Consider the following 12,699-nt stretch of genomic DNA (forward strand, 5'->3'; position numbering starts at 1 on the left):
TGTGACTTAATTTTCTTAACAGTGTTGATATTGAGGACCTGAACTGAGCTACCTTTTTTTTAATTTAATTCCCAATGACATATTTCTCAGATTGTGTCTGAAGCATAAAACAAAGAATACGCTACATTCACACTCCTTAAATGGGGTTACGCGGCTTCGGCAAGCGTTTACTGCTGTACTGCGCCTGCGCAGCTGGTCCCCCCCATCCCCCCGCGCCGGCTTTTCCCGGTCCCGCTAGCAGGGGGCGCTGTGAGGTAATGAACAAGAAGAGTTCCCAGGGCTCTGGAACGCTGTGTAAAAGGGCGGCCGGCAGAGCGGGCTGAGAGCCATTCTATCCTCAACTGCCGTGGTCTCTATGGCCCTTTGTCCTCCAGCCTCCCCCGGGCGCTGGGCCTGTGGGCCTGGTTGCTAGGCGGAAACGGGGCGGTGGCGGAGGCCGCGGCGGCTGCCCGGGTGTTTGAAAAGCGGCTACGGAGGCGGCAAAAGGTCCTCGGGCGGCGGGCTCTCTACCTGCTCACAGGCCCGGCGGCAGAGCAGCCTTTGCCTTGGGTTGGGGCCGGGTTAAGGGCTGAGCTGGCGGCCCGCGGCAGGGGAGCCGGGCGCGCTGCAGGTAGCAGCGGCGTCAGGCCGCGGAGCAAGGCCCGAGCGTCAGGGGCCCGGGGCGGGCGGGCAGCAGGGCCGCTGCCGGGAGTCCTGCCTGGGGCCCCGGGCTTCCCGCGACTCACCCGCGCCCCTCTCCCCCCAGCAGACCCCGCCTGCGGGCCGGAGACAGCGACCATGGTCTCCAAGTCTGACCAACTGCTCATCGTTGTGTCCATCCTCGAAGGTGAGCGGCCCCGGGCTTGCTTTTGCAACTGCTGTTGCCAGAATTTTAAAAGAGTAGTGTGGGACCGAGGTTCTGTTAACTTTAAAAACCCTGTCATCTTTGCTTTTATGATTCCCAAAGACTTGTTCGCAGTTGTACGAAGTGAGGTTTGTTAGGCAATTGCTTTAAAAATCTCCCAAGGGAGCATGAGAGCTGATAGGGATAGGTGATATTTAACGTGACTAGCTGTAGCCCCAGAGAATCTAGAAAAAACAATTTCCTTCAGAAGCAGCATGCCGATGATTTTTATATATGAGCTGAAAGTACCTGGAAGACACGTTCTCTTCAGCCGCCTCCCGGTGATAGCATTTGTAACAACTTTGCCTTTGACTTGAATAAATGCTTCTCGGAATTTCAGAAGAATTTCGGAAGCCGTTTCCTTTACCAGTCTTAGGGAGGACTTAGATGACTGCAGTTGTTAACGTAGGCCTATTATACATATTTTGAATTTTTTTTTGTGGTTGAATGAGTGACATTTGTTTATTAAAGGCCTGAGTGTCCGGCCCTAAAGCTGAAAATATAAGACTGGTCCTGGTTCTAAAAGCTAACAGAATCATGGAGAATGTGTCAGCAAATCATCGTGATGTGGAAGGAGTAGCCACCTCTCACTGGGGAAGTTGGAGAAGGGTTACCAGAGGAAATGACATTTTAGGAATTTGCTAGGGGAAAAAAGGGCATTTCAGGCAAAAGGAAGAGCAAAAAGTATATAAGGTCTGGAAAGCAAGGCATGTTCTGAGGTTGCTTAAATTCTTTGTGATGGGAAAGCAGAGTGCAGGAAAGTGGAGAGCGTTGGACCTGATAGGTAGACTGAAGAAAGGTTATAAATAAAGTGGTAAGGAGCCATCATCTTGAGCAGGCCAGAGGCATGGCGATATCTTTGTTTTTTTTTTTCTTCTTCTAATGGGAAGGTATTTTGTGGAGAAGAAACATTGTTTGAATAAGGTCCCTGGGTGACCCTAATGGTTTACACTCTGCTACTAATGTGAAGGCTGATGGTTTGAACCCACCCAGTAGAACCTGAGGGAAAGAGGGAAAGACCAGTTGATTTACTGCTGTAAAGGTTACAGCCAAGAAACCCTTATGGAGAAGTTCTACTCTGTTACATGTGGGGTTTCCATGAGTCAGAATCGACTCTAAGTCAACGAGGTTTTTTTGTTTGCTTGTTTGTTTGGCATTGTTTGGAGGGTGAGGGGGAAAGGAACGTTGTAAACCTACTTTTTAAGTTTTTGTAAAAATTGGACATAAGACTGACCAGAAGCCATAAAGAGTCAGATATAGGGCGTTTTAACTGTTAGGTTGCTGATTGTTTAAAGACACAACACTAAAGTCTTCTTATAATTTGATGAACACGCTTTTGAATTAGAACTGTGCCCCAGGCTATGAAGAAATGGAAATATAAGGTACTGTCTCCCATCAAGGACCTAGAAGAGAGTCTGTCTACTTGAGGAGTTCAAATTACTATGCAGAAAACAATATGTTGGGATGTTTTATAATATTAAAAATACATGATACGGGCTATAAACATAGGTTTTGGGGTGGGATAGAGATGATGGCTGAAGTGCCTTGTGTGATACGTAAATCTTAGATTGGCTAGGATACAAGGAAAACCATTCCAGGCAATCGGACAACATAGGCCAATGTGGGAATGAGTATTGGGATTGGGGTTAGGAGAGTGTCATGGAACAGTGAAGAGGCCAGCAACATGACCAGGGTATAAGAGGATAACTATTTAGGAGTATCAGGGTGAGAAATAAGCCTCTGAAGGTAGAGTTAGTAAGGAGCACTGGTGGTGCAGTGGTTAAGTGCTTGGCTGCTAACCAGTTGTAAGGTCAACCGTTCGAACCCACCAGCTACTCTGAACGAGAAAGGTGTAGCAATCTGCGTAAATCTCTGTAAAGATTATAGCCTTGTAAATTTATGGTGCAGTTCTGCTCTGTTCTATAGGGTCTCTGTAAGTCCGAATTGACTCTATGGCAACGATTTTTTTTTCGTTTGTTTGTTTAGCTAGAGAAAGTAGGCCTTGGAAGGATCTTGAAAGCCAATCCAAGGAGTTTAGACTTAATTTGCTGAGGAATAAGGAGACAAAACCTATTGCTAAACTGGAGAGTGTTTTTTCACAGGGTTAGTTTAGTAACGTGCAGGCAAGAAAACCAGGAGTCAGGGATGTCAGTTAAAGCTTGTTGCCACAAACAAACATCAAAAATTGGCATGTGGTCCTCCGTCCAAACTGTTTCTCCTCTGTGTTTGTATTTCCATTTGTTGTCACCACTCTGTTGTTTTCAACCAAGAACCTGGTAGTCATCCTAGATTACTTCCCCATGCCCAGTTTCCAAATGGTCGCCAAGTATTGTTGATTTTATTTTCTGAGCAATAAAAACCCATTGCCATCGAGTCGATTCCAACTCGTAACAATGCTTTAGGACAGAGTAGAACTGTCCCATAGGGTTTTCAAGGCTGTAAATCTTTATGGAAGCTGACTCTCACACCTTTCTCCTTTGGAGCGGCTGGTGTGCTTGAACCTCCAGCCTTTCGGTTAGCAGTCGAGCGCTTAACCCCTGTGCCACCATGGCTCCTTTTCTAAACACCACCACCAGAAACCGCCTCCCCCTGCCAGGGCTGGTGACTGTGCAGTGTCACTATGACCCAGTGTGGGAGACCTACAGCAAGTGGTGGTGCCACAGGGAGCATTGGAACGCCTGCCAACTCCTGATTAAAATTACAGGGTCAGAGCAGGAGGTGAGGAGGGGCTGAGTGTCCATCAGGGACAACCATGGATACCACCAGTTCACCATAACCATGAAGGAGCTTGGGGGTGTGATGTGGACACTCACAGGTGTGGAATTGAGAGAAATGGAACTGATCTTGGATTCCAAGTTAAAGTGGCTGTTGATCCAGCAATTCCAAGAAACCCACCCAAAACTGAGAACGCCAGCACATCTAGCTTCCTCACCTTCAACCATCCAGACCACCAACAACAGCAGACTGATGGCTCTTACTAGCCTCCTCACCAGGTCCCTGCTCTGCACCATCCACTTTGTGCTCCTGACCTTTGTGAAGATGCGCTTGCTTGGTGGCCTACTCTGTGTCATAATGTGGCTGAATAGACTCACGGACCACCTGGGAGAAACTGAGGCAGCCTGACCAGGAGACCTGCAGCCCCCATGCCATTGATGCTGTGTCCAGAGACTGAGCCCTTCAGATTGGATGAGCCTTCCAACCTCCCACCAGGGCCCCTGCTGAGGGGAAAGTCCCCTGGTCCTGGCCTGGGAATACACTCTAGCTCCTGCCCTGCTCATGGCAACTCCCAGGGCCCTGACAAGGCCTCTGCCTTTTTCAACCTCCAGCTAAGGAGGGGATAAAGGAAAGGCTGTGGTGGTCCCCTTAGACCCTGTTTCCTTGATGGCACCTGTAATCTCACCTGTGTGTCTCCTCCCTGGTGCCCCCTTTCCTGGTGGCTCTAGGGTGGCTATACCAAAGATAATTGACTCTTAAACATTGTTCAGGATTCTGGCCAATAATGGATTTCAAATTCCAGGCCAACTACGAAGTACAAAAAAAAAACAAAACCTGTTGCCTTCGAGTCGATTCTGACTCAAAGCGACCCTACTGGACAGAGTAGAACAGCCCCATAGGATTTCCAAGGAGCAGCTGGTGGATTCAAACTGCCAACCTTTTGGTTAGCAGCTGGACACCTAGCGGTGGTGCCGCTAGGGCTCCATACAAAGTATAAAACTTGGAATAAAGCAACAAACTCCAGAGTGTGTCTCCCATGGGCAAAGATCCTCAAGGGCCGAGCATACAGAGATCTGCTGAGTCCACCTTCTGTTCATCTATACGTGGAGAAAGGGTTGCCTGAACATGGATGATTGAAGACAGTCTTGGACCGTCACTCAACTAGGGTCTTTTCTGTTTTCACTGTATGTTTCCTGTTAAAATCTTTGAATTAAAAAAAAAAAAAAAACCCAAAACAAATCTGTTGCCATTGAGTCGATTCCGACTCGTAATTACCCTATATAGTAGATGCTAAATAAAAACTTTTGTGAATGCCTTCCTTAGGGATTCTCATTATCTACCTGATCTTTTTAGTAGTCTGTTTCCTCAATGTTTGATTCATGTTTCTTATGAATCCTGAAGGTGAATGTATGCGAGTATGTTTTTGGGTAATTAATGGAATGTATGATAAGTCTGTCACCCATAACACGTCGATTTTAAAAACATACACTAAGTGATTCTCTTTGATTTTTATGCACTTCCAATTAATCTGTGTGGTCTTGTTCTTCCAGGTCGTCATTTCCCTAAACGTCCAAAGCATATGCTTGTTGTAGAGGCAAAGTTTGATGGAGAACAGTTGGCTACTGATCCTGTGGACCACACTGACCAGCCAGAATTTGCTACCGAGTTAGCTTGGGAAATTGACAGGAAAGCACTTCATCAGCACAGGTGACTATTATTTTCTTTTTTAATAATTTTTTGTTGTTGAGAATATACACAGTAAAAACATAAACCAATTCAGGTTTCTACATGTACATTTCAGCAATGTTGATTGCATTCTTCAGTTGTGCAACCATTTTCTCCCTCATTTTTTAAGTTGGATGATTATTATTTTCAATTTAAACTGCCATCTCTATTCTTCTTCTTTTTTCCAGGCTGTTATAAATTTGGAGCCCTGGTGGTGCGGTATTTAAGAGCTTGGCTGCTAACCAGAAGGTCAGCAGTTTGAATCCACCAGCCACTCCTTGGAAACCCTATAGGGAAGTTCTACTCTGTCCTATAGGGTCGCTATGAGTTGGAATCGACTGAATGGCAATGGGTTTGGTTTTTTTAGTGGGTTATAAATTTATGAAATAAATTTATATTTGTCCTATTAGATTACAGTATTAATAATAGTAGTATTTATTAATTTTTTAAAAAATGTGCCAGGAACTTTTCAAAACACTTTGTTGTATCAATAACGCATTTAAACTTTAGAACAACCCCATAAAGTGGGTGTTATTATTTTCCCCACAGTACAGATGAGGAAACTAAGGTGTAAGAGGTTAAGTAACTTGCCCTTGATCACTCCACTGGATAGTGGTAGAACTCAGGCAGTCTAGCTCCAGAACCTAATCTGCTTTTTTTCTCTTTTTGACTAATGTGTGACACTAGACTACTATTCTAGTAGTACCATACATATGCCTAAAAAAAAATTAAAAAAATACCCAGTATTAACTATGGATTGAAATTTGTTGTAATTTGTATTTCAATTTCTGTTATAATTGCTATTAATTCATTTATTGTGTAATTTATCTGGCTTGCCCAGGATATATAAAGATGGTCAGTGAAAAAGTTATAAGGTTATAAAAATTATATTAGAGATTTTTCAAAATTTATTTTATATTTAATTTTAGACATTTAAATATTTTATCAGTGTATAAAACAGGTTTAAAATTAAAGCATTTTATTTTTTTAATGAACTTTTGTGACTAGAAGCTGGCAAGAATATCGATAGCTTTAAAAAAATTAAAAATATATTTCCTTCATGGGAAACACATAATCACTCCAATATTTCTGCTTTCTCAGTAAATCAAAATAGAAATTAAAAAAAAAAATGAAAGTAAGTAGAAATTTATTTTCTTTTATTGCTAGATTAGTTTATGAATTTATTTGAAATAGTATTAAATTCTTAGTGAATGTAAGAATTTTACATTTCTTTTCAGTGACATCTGGAGTGTCCCCTTAGAGTAGTGCTATGAGAGGTTAGTGCCTGCGTTTGTGCTTGTATTTACAACTGTGCTAGTGCCGAGAGGAACCACTCTGATTGTTGTAGACTAATAAAATAACACAGGTAAATTGAATATGTAAGTGATGATTTTGTGCCAAGTGCAGGATTCATGGTAATTTCAGTAGATAAAAGCCATGGCGGAATCTAATGGGCTCACTGTATAAGCCACTGTAAACCTGTTAAACCAAACCCCTTGCAATTGAGTTGATGCCGACGTGTAGTGACACAATAGGACAGAGTAGAACTGCCCCATAGAGTTTCCAGGGAGCACCTGGTAGATTCGAACTACCAACCTTTTGGTTGGCAGCCATAGCTCTTAACCACTACGCCACCAGAGTTTCCAAGCTACTGTAGGGGTTCGGAACAATTCAAGAAGAGCCTGTGCTGTATCAGTCAATATCATGCTTACAAAACATTGTCATCTGTTAACATTAAGTTACTGTTAAACTTTATGGTTTTATGATATTTAATTCCTAAATTTATTTTGGTTTTATAGTTATAAAAAGAGCTGTGTGCATATATGTGTATTTGTCGTTTTATGTTTGTAACAGTATAAGAAAAACTTAACTTAAAACCAATCCCAAGGATAATATTTGCCTCTAAAAGGGCTGTGTACAATACAGGGAAACCCTGGTGGCATAATGGTTAAGTGCTATGGCTGCTAACAAAAAGGTCAACAGTTTGAATCCACCAGGCGCTCCTTGGAAACTCTATGGGACAGTTCTACTCTGTGCTATAGGGTCGCTATGAGTCAGAATTGACTCAGCGGCAACAGGTTTTTTTTTTTTTTTTTTAATACGATACAGAGGGGCCCTGGTGGCACAGTGGTTAAGAACTGGGCTGCTAACCAAAAGGTGAGCAGTTCAGATCTTCCAGCTGGTCCTTGGAAATCCTATGGGGCAGTTCTACTCTGTCCTATAAGGTCGCTATGAGTCGGAATCAACTTCACAGCAACAGGGTTTTTTTTTTTTTTTTTTTTTTACATACATTACAGAAGTTTGAGAAATATTGACCTACTGGATAGCCTCTTAGACAAGAGAGACTAAAATTTTGGCATGTTCTATGTATTAATTAATGAATAGATAAGTAGATGTAATTAATAGTTCATTCTCCAGGTGAAGAGTTTTGCAGAAAAGTGTGGAATGAAAATAGCTTATCCAACAAAACTATAATTGATTTGATAATAGTTGGCACTTGAAAAAAGGCTAATAGAAAATTCAATATTAAACAAAAGCCATTTTATTTATCACGTGAATTATGTTACAGACTACAGCGCACTCCTGTCAAACTCCAGTGTTTTGCCTTGGATCCTTTGTCTTCAGCCAAGGAAACCATAGGTTACATTGTTCTGGACTTAAGATCTGCTCAAGAAACAAAGCAGGTATTGCCCTTTAAGGCATCTTGTTAAAGATAATGTTAGTTGATTGTTTTTAGGAGATATCAGGTCGGTGAATAGAACACAGAATATTGGACCTGATAGATCATGGGCTTAAGCCAATATGGCAATTCTCGTGTTTTATCTTACGAATTTGACTTAGAAAATCCTGACCCTTTTAAACATTCCTTCAACCTAGAACTATTGTTCTCAAAGAAACTTCTCTCTAAGCCTAAACCTGTGTCCATGTTGCTGTTCCCTCAAGCTCAACATGTTCAACTCCTGAGCTTTCCTTTCAAAGGAAAGGAATATTCCCTTTAATGAATGGTAACCACTCACCTTCCAGTTACATGAGCTAGAAATGCAGAAGTCGTCCCTGAAACCTCCCTTTCCCTGCTTCTGTAGTTATCCTTTCCAGTTGGTTCCTTCCCCCCATCCGTCTGCTGCGTTTTCATAGCTGCAGCCCCATCCTAAATTACTATCATTTCCACCTTGGCTATCTCTTCCTGTTTTTTCAATGCCTTACATAGTAGCCACAGTAAGTGAATTTACTGAAACACATTTATGCTATGTAACTTACTCCCTCCATCTTACCCTCCCCCCCGCAAAAAGAAAAATCCTCCTGAGTGTATTCCAGTTGCCACAAGGATAAAACCAAAGTTTTTACCATGACCTATGAAGTCTGACCTGGCTTATCCTTGGCAGCCAGTATCTCTAGGGAGATGTTCAGGTAGTTCTTGGTGCTTCATTCTGTGAGAGGCCTTTATGTTTCAAAACCAATCAAGTACATAGTTTATACCTAGAACTCCACCATTAGACCTTTACTTTAGTCTTTTGTTATAATTTTTATTAACATTAAGCTTTTCATTTCCTATTTTGATATATAGTGAAAAAATGGAAATATGTTGGTCAGAAAAGGTATAATAGGAAGGAAGCGTGAAAAAGGAGGAATTAGGGAAACTGAGAATTGGTAGGTTTTTCTTTTGTTGTTGTTCAGGGCATGAAGTAAGATTGAGGGTTTAGGGCTAAAGGTAGAAAGAAATATATTTGTTTTCTTCCCATTAATATTCTACCTGTTGAAGCATAGGAATGGAGGCAAGGAAGGCGATCTAAACTTCTACTTAGTTTTTTCAAAGGGAAGTTCAATTGAAGGTTTCCTAAGCAGGATTAATGTCTTTTGTGGGCAATGTGGGAAAAAATATTTTAAAAGAGAGGAAAGTGCTGAGACGCTATAAGAAATTTATTTAGAACAACAGAGAACATTTCCCAATACTTCCTTTTTTTTTTGCCTATTAACTGTTAAGGTGTGTTGTTGTCATTCTCTAGGCACCCAGATGGTACCAGTTACTGAGTAATAAATACACCAAGTTCAAGTCTGAAATACAGATAAGCATTGCTTTGGAAACAGATACAAAGGCACCAGCAGATAGTTTTAAAGCAAAGGGAGCACCCCCTCGAGATGGAAAAGGTTTGTGCATCATTTCTAAGGACATTCTCTGAGAAGTTCCATTTTTGAACTAGAACTTTTGGAAGGGGGGCTATTACAGGGAAATACACACAGGAGTCAAAGCTGATTTTAGTGCTTGGGGAAATATTGTGACATTGTTACACGTGTAACACTTGAGGCTCTTAGCTCTTGTTTACATCTTAGAAATAGGGAAAGCTTTTCTTCCCCTATTTGACAGCTAGCAGAAAAAAGCAGAATATTGTATTGTTTTTAAAAATTGCTACTTAGGAAGATTTCCTTCTTAGAACAAGTATAGGAAAGACTAATACGCTTAGGCTGTTTTCTGTTTATTAACTCAACAATAGTTTTAACAACCTTCATGTTTCTTTTTAAATATTTTTGTGTTCTAATTTTCGCTTGGAATGATGAAAATCGGTTGAGATTGGATGAGATGAAAATGATGAAATTGGATGAGATGATCTCTAAAGTCCTTCCAGTCTAGTATGTTTTGATTAGACCTCCTGTGAAAATTTTCTTTTATCTAGAAATCAGAAGCATTTTCAGATAGAAGCAAATAGTGAAATTGAAATAGTATAATTGGTGGTACAATATGTTTCAGTCAAACTGGATGTAATGTCTTAGAATTATATGTAAAATTAATATTTATAACACTGGTTCTGTGGGCTCTTATATTCTTAGTTGAGAGTAGTGAATTTATAAATCAGTGTCTTGTCCCCAAAGTTTAATTTCTAAATTGCTTTTTAAGTTGAGATTATGGGAATTGTAGCTCAGAATTTTAGCAGAAGCTGTTTTTCCTTCAACTTCTTTGGCCATCTCTTTATAACCTTTGGATTTTCCTTCCTCTTCCCAACCTTTAAATGTTAAAGAGATCTCATCTTGTTCTGTTTACAGTCGTCCCACATGATTTTATCTATTCCTGTGACTTCAGTTAATCTTTTCTGTGCTGAAGACCTGCACCCAGGCCTTCAGAATCAAATATCCACCTGCCTCCTGGACATCTCATTTGGACATGACTTGTAGGCCCCGTAAACTTGAGATGGGAAAGCTGAATATCAGAGTTGCTGTGTTTGCAAAGATGCCATAACTCTAAGTAGTGAAGCCAGGATAAGCACTCAGAAGTCAGATTCCAGAGCCTTTATTATTAATATTTTTTTAGTTAAAATTTTACTTAGATTTTTTTCTGTTGTGAAGCAATGTCAAGCTTATAGCAAAGTTGGAATGATAAAAATAATTTTTTTCCTGTACCATTTGAGAGTAATTTGCCTCCGTAAAGTACATACCTGAATAGAAGGCAGTGGTGATTCGGTGGTAGAGTTCTTGCCGTCCGTGAGTTTAGCTCTGAGTTCAATTCCTGACCACCATACCTCATACACAGCCACTCCCCGCCTGTCACTGGAGGTTTATGTGGTACCAGGATGCTGAACAGGTTTCAGTGCAGCTTTCAGACTACGATGGACTAGCAAGAAAGACCTGGTGTTTTCTTTCTGAAAAATCAGCCAGTGAAAACCCCCTGGATGGTGGGGATGGCACAGGAACGGGCCCTATATTGTACGTGAGGTTGCGATGAGTTGGGCTGACCCTACGGCAGCTAACAGTAACAGTGTACCTGAATACTTAAGTGTTTATTCATGTAAATAAAGGATATTCTCCTACATAACCATGATAGAGCCATCAAAACTGAGAAATGAGTGTTAATAATACTTTAATATAACATTGATTCATTACTACCATCAATCCCTATTCAAATTTTACCAGTTGTCCTCATAATAACCTTTTATAGCAGAAGTGTCTAGTTTAGGATGAGGTGTGGCATTTAATTTGTATGTCTCTAGATTCTTCTTCAGCCTGAAACAATTCCTCAGTCTTTTCATGGTCTTGAACTTTTTGAAGATTACAGAACAGTGGTTTTCTAGAATGTCCCTTGACTTGGGTTTGTCTGACGTTAGATTGAAGTTATGCACCTTTAGCAGAAATCTCACAGAAGTGATACTATGTTCTTCGCATTGCATTCTGTTCAGTGGTGAATAATTTTGATTTGTCCTATTACTGATGTTCATTTTAATTACTTGATTAAGGTGGTATGTGCTAGTGTTCGCAATTGTACATCTTTTTCCTTTGTAATTATGTAATAAGTGTTTTGTAGGGGGGTATTATGAAAATATTCTGTTCCTTATGCAACCTTCAACTTATGTATTTATTTATATCAGTGTGGACTCATAGTTTTTTCTTTTTGTTCAGTGGGTTACAGTCTTTAACTATCATTATTTATTTGTCACAAATTTGGCCAGCAGGAGCCTGTTTTGTCTGAGCTTGTTTAGACTGTCCTGATCATTCTTTGAGCTTTCTCTTGCTTTCTGGTATAAGAAAATGTTCCAGGCTTATCTTCACTTTCCCTGTCTCAGCCCTGAATTCTGCTGTTTATCCAAGAAGTCCTTCCTCTTAGTAAAGAGTGAGTTTTAGACGTCAAGATCTGGGTGCTAGGTATGCTTGTTGCTATTGGGGTATTGTTGCACTTTTCAGTGGACAAAGTGAGGAATATGTGCATGTATGTATACACACATATGTCTACACATATATATATATACGCATAGATACATGTGTATATACACAGTTGTATCTATACACATATACCTTTACATCTGTATTTTTGTATTTATATAGAACAACATGAATTCACATCGACAATTCCAGTTTTAGTCCTATACCACAAGATTAATTCTAGCTTTCTCCCTTTCCGTACTTGTAACTCCTTTCGCCAACAGTGAGAAACCTGCCAGAGCTAATAGCCTTAACTTCTAAGCTCTACTGCCTTAAAAAAACCAAACCAAACCCAGTGCCGTCAAGTTGATTCCGACTCATAGCGACCCCATAGGACAGAGTAGAACTGCCCCATAGAGTTTCCAAGGAGTGCCTAGGGGATTTGAACTGCCGATCCTTTGGTTAGCAGCTGTAGCACTTAACCACTATGCCACCAGGGTTTCCTACTATATAATAAGAATAATAGCTACCTTTATTTATGTGCTTAGTATTTGGATACTGTGCTAAGTGGTTCACTTTCATCATTTAATTTAATCTTCCCAACAGCCTTATAAGAAGTTCTGTAGAGGAAAAATGGAGACTAAAGTTGTGCAATTTTCCGGTTCAACTAGTAATTGACAGACCTGGGATTAGAACCTAGGTGTCCATGACTCAGCAATCTATGCTCCTAATCATTATACTGTTTTCATCCA

The 12,699-nt window shown here is 40.8% G+C and overlaps 1 protein-coding gene across 6 annotated transcripts in view; it reads left to right on the forward strand.

The window, feature by feature from the left end:
* The first annotated feature begins 362 nt into the window (after nt 1-362).
* The window catches only part of CEP120 (centrosomal protein 120), a 77,231-nt gene continuing 64,894 nt past the window's right edge, over nt 363-12,699 (forward strand). For 3 of the 6 annotated variants that reach the window (XR_010319224.1, XM_003404765.4, XM_064275872.1), the window contains exons 1-4: nt 657-826; nt 5,149-5,305; nt 7,893-8,007; nt 9,328-9,469. Coding sequence is in view for 4 of the 6 variants with exons in the window: in XM_003404765.4 (XP_003404813.1) it covers nt 778-826; nt 5,149-5,305; nt 7,893-8,007; nt 9,328-9,469 (463 nt within the window). In the remaining 2 variants the exon portion in view is untranslated. Of the gene's footprint in view, nt 487-655; nt 827-5,148; nt 5,306-6,561; nt 6,601-7,892; nt 8,008-9,327; nt 9,470-12,699 lie in introns of those variants that run through there. The other 3 variants (XM_023548733.2, XM_023548742.2, XM_064275877.1) reach the window with 3 other exon arrangements.

The sequence above is a fragment of the Loxodonta africana genome, chromosome 2 (genome assembly GCF_030014295.1).
Source record: "Loxodonta africana isolate mLoxAfr1 chromosome 2, mLoxAfr1.hap2, whole genome shotgun sequence".
Taxonomy (NCBI): Eukaryota; Metazoa; Chordata; class Mammalia; order Proboscidea; family Elephantidae; genus Loxodonta; species Loxodonta africana.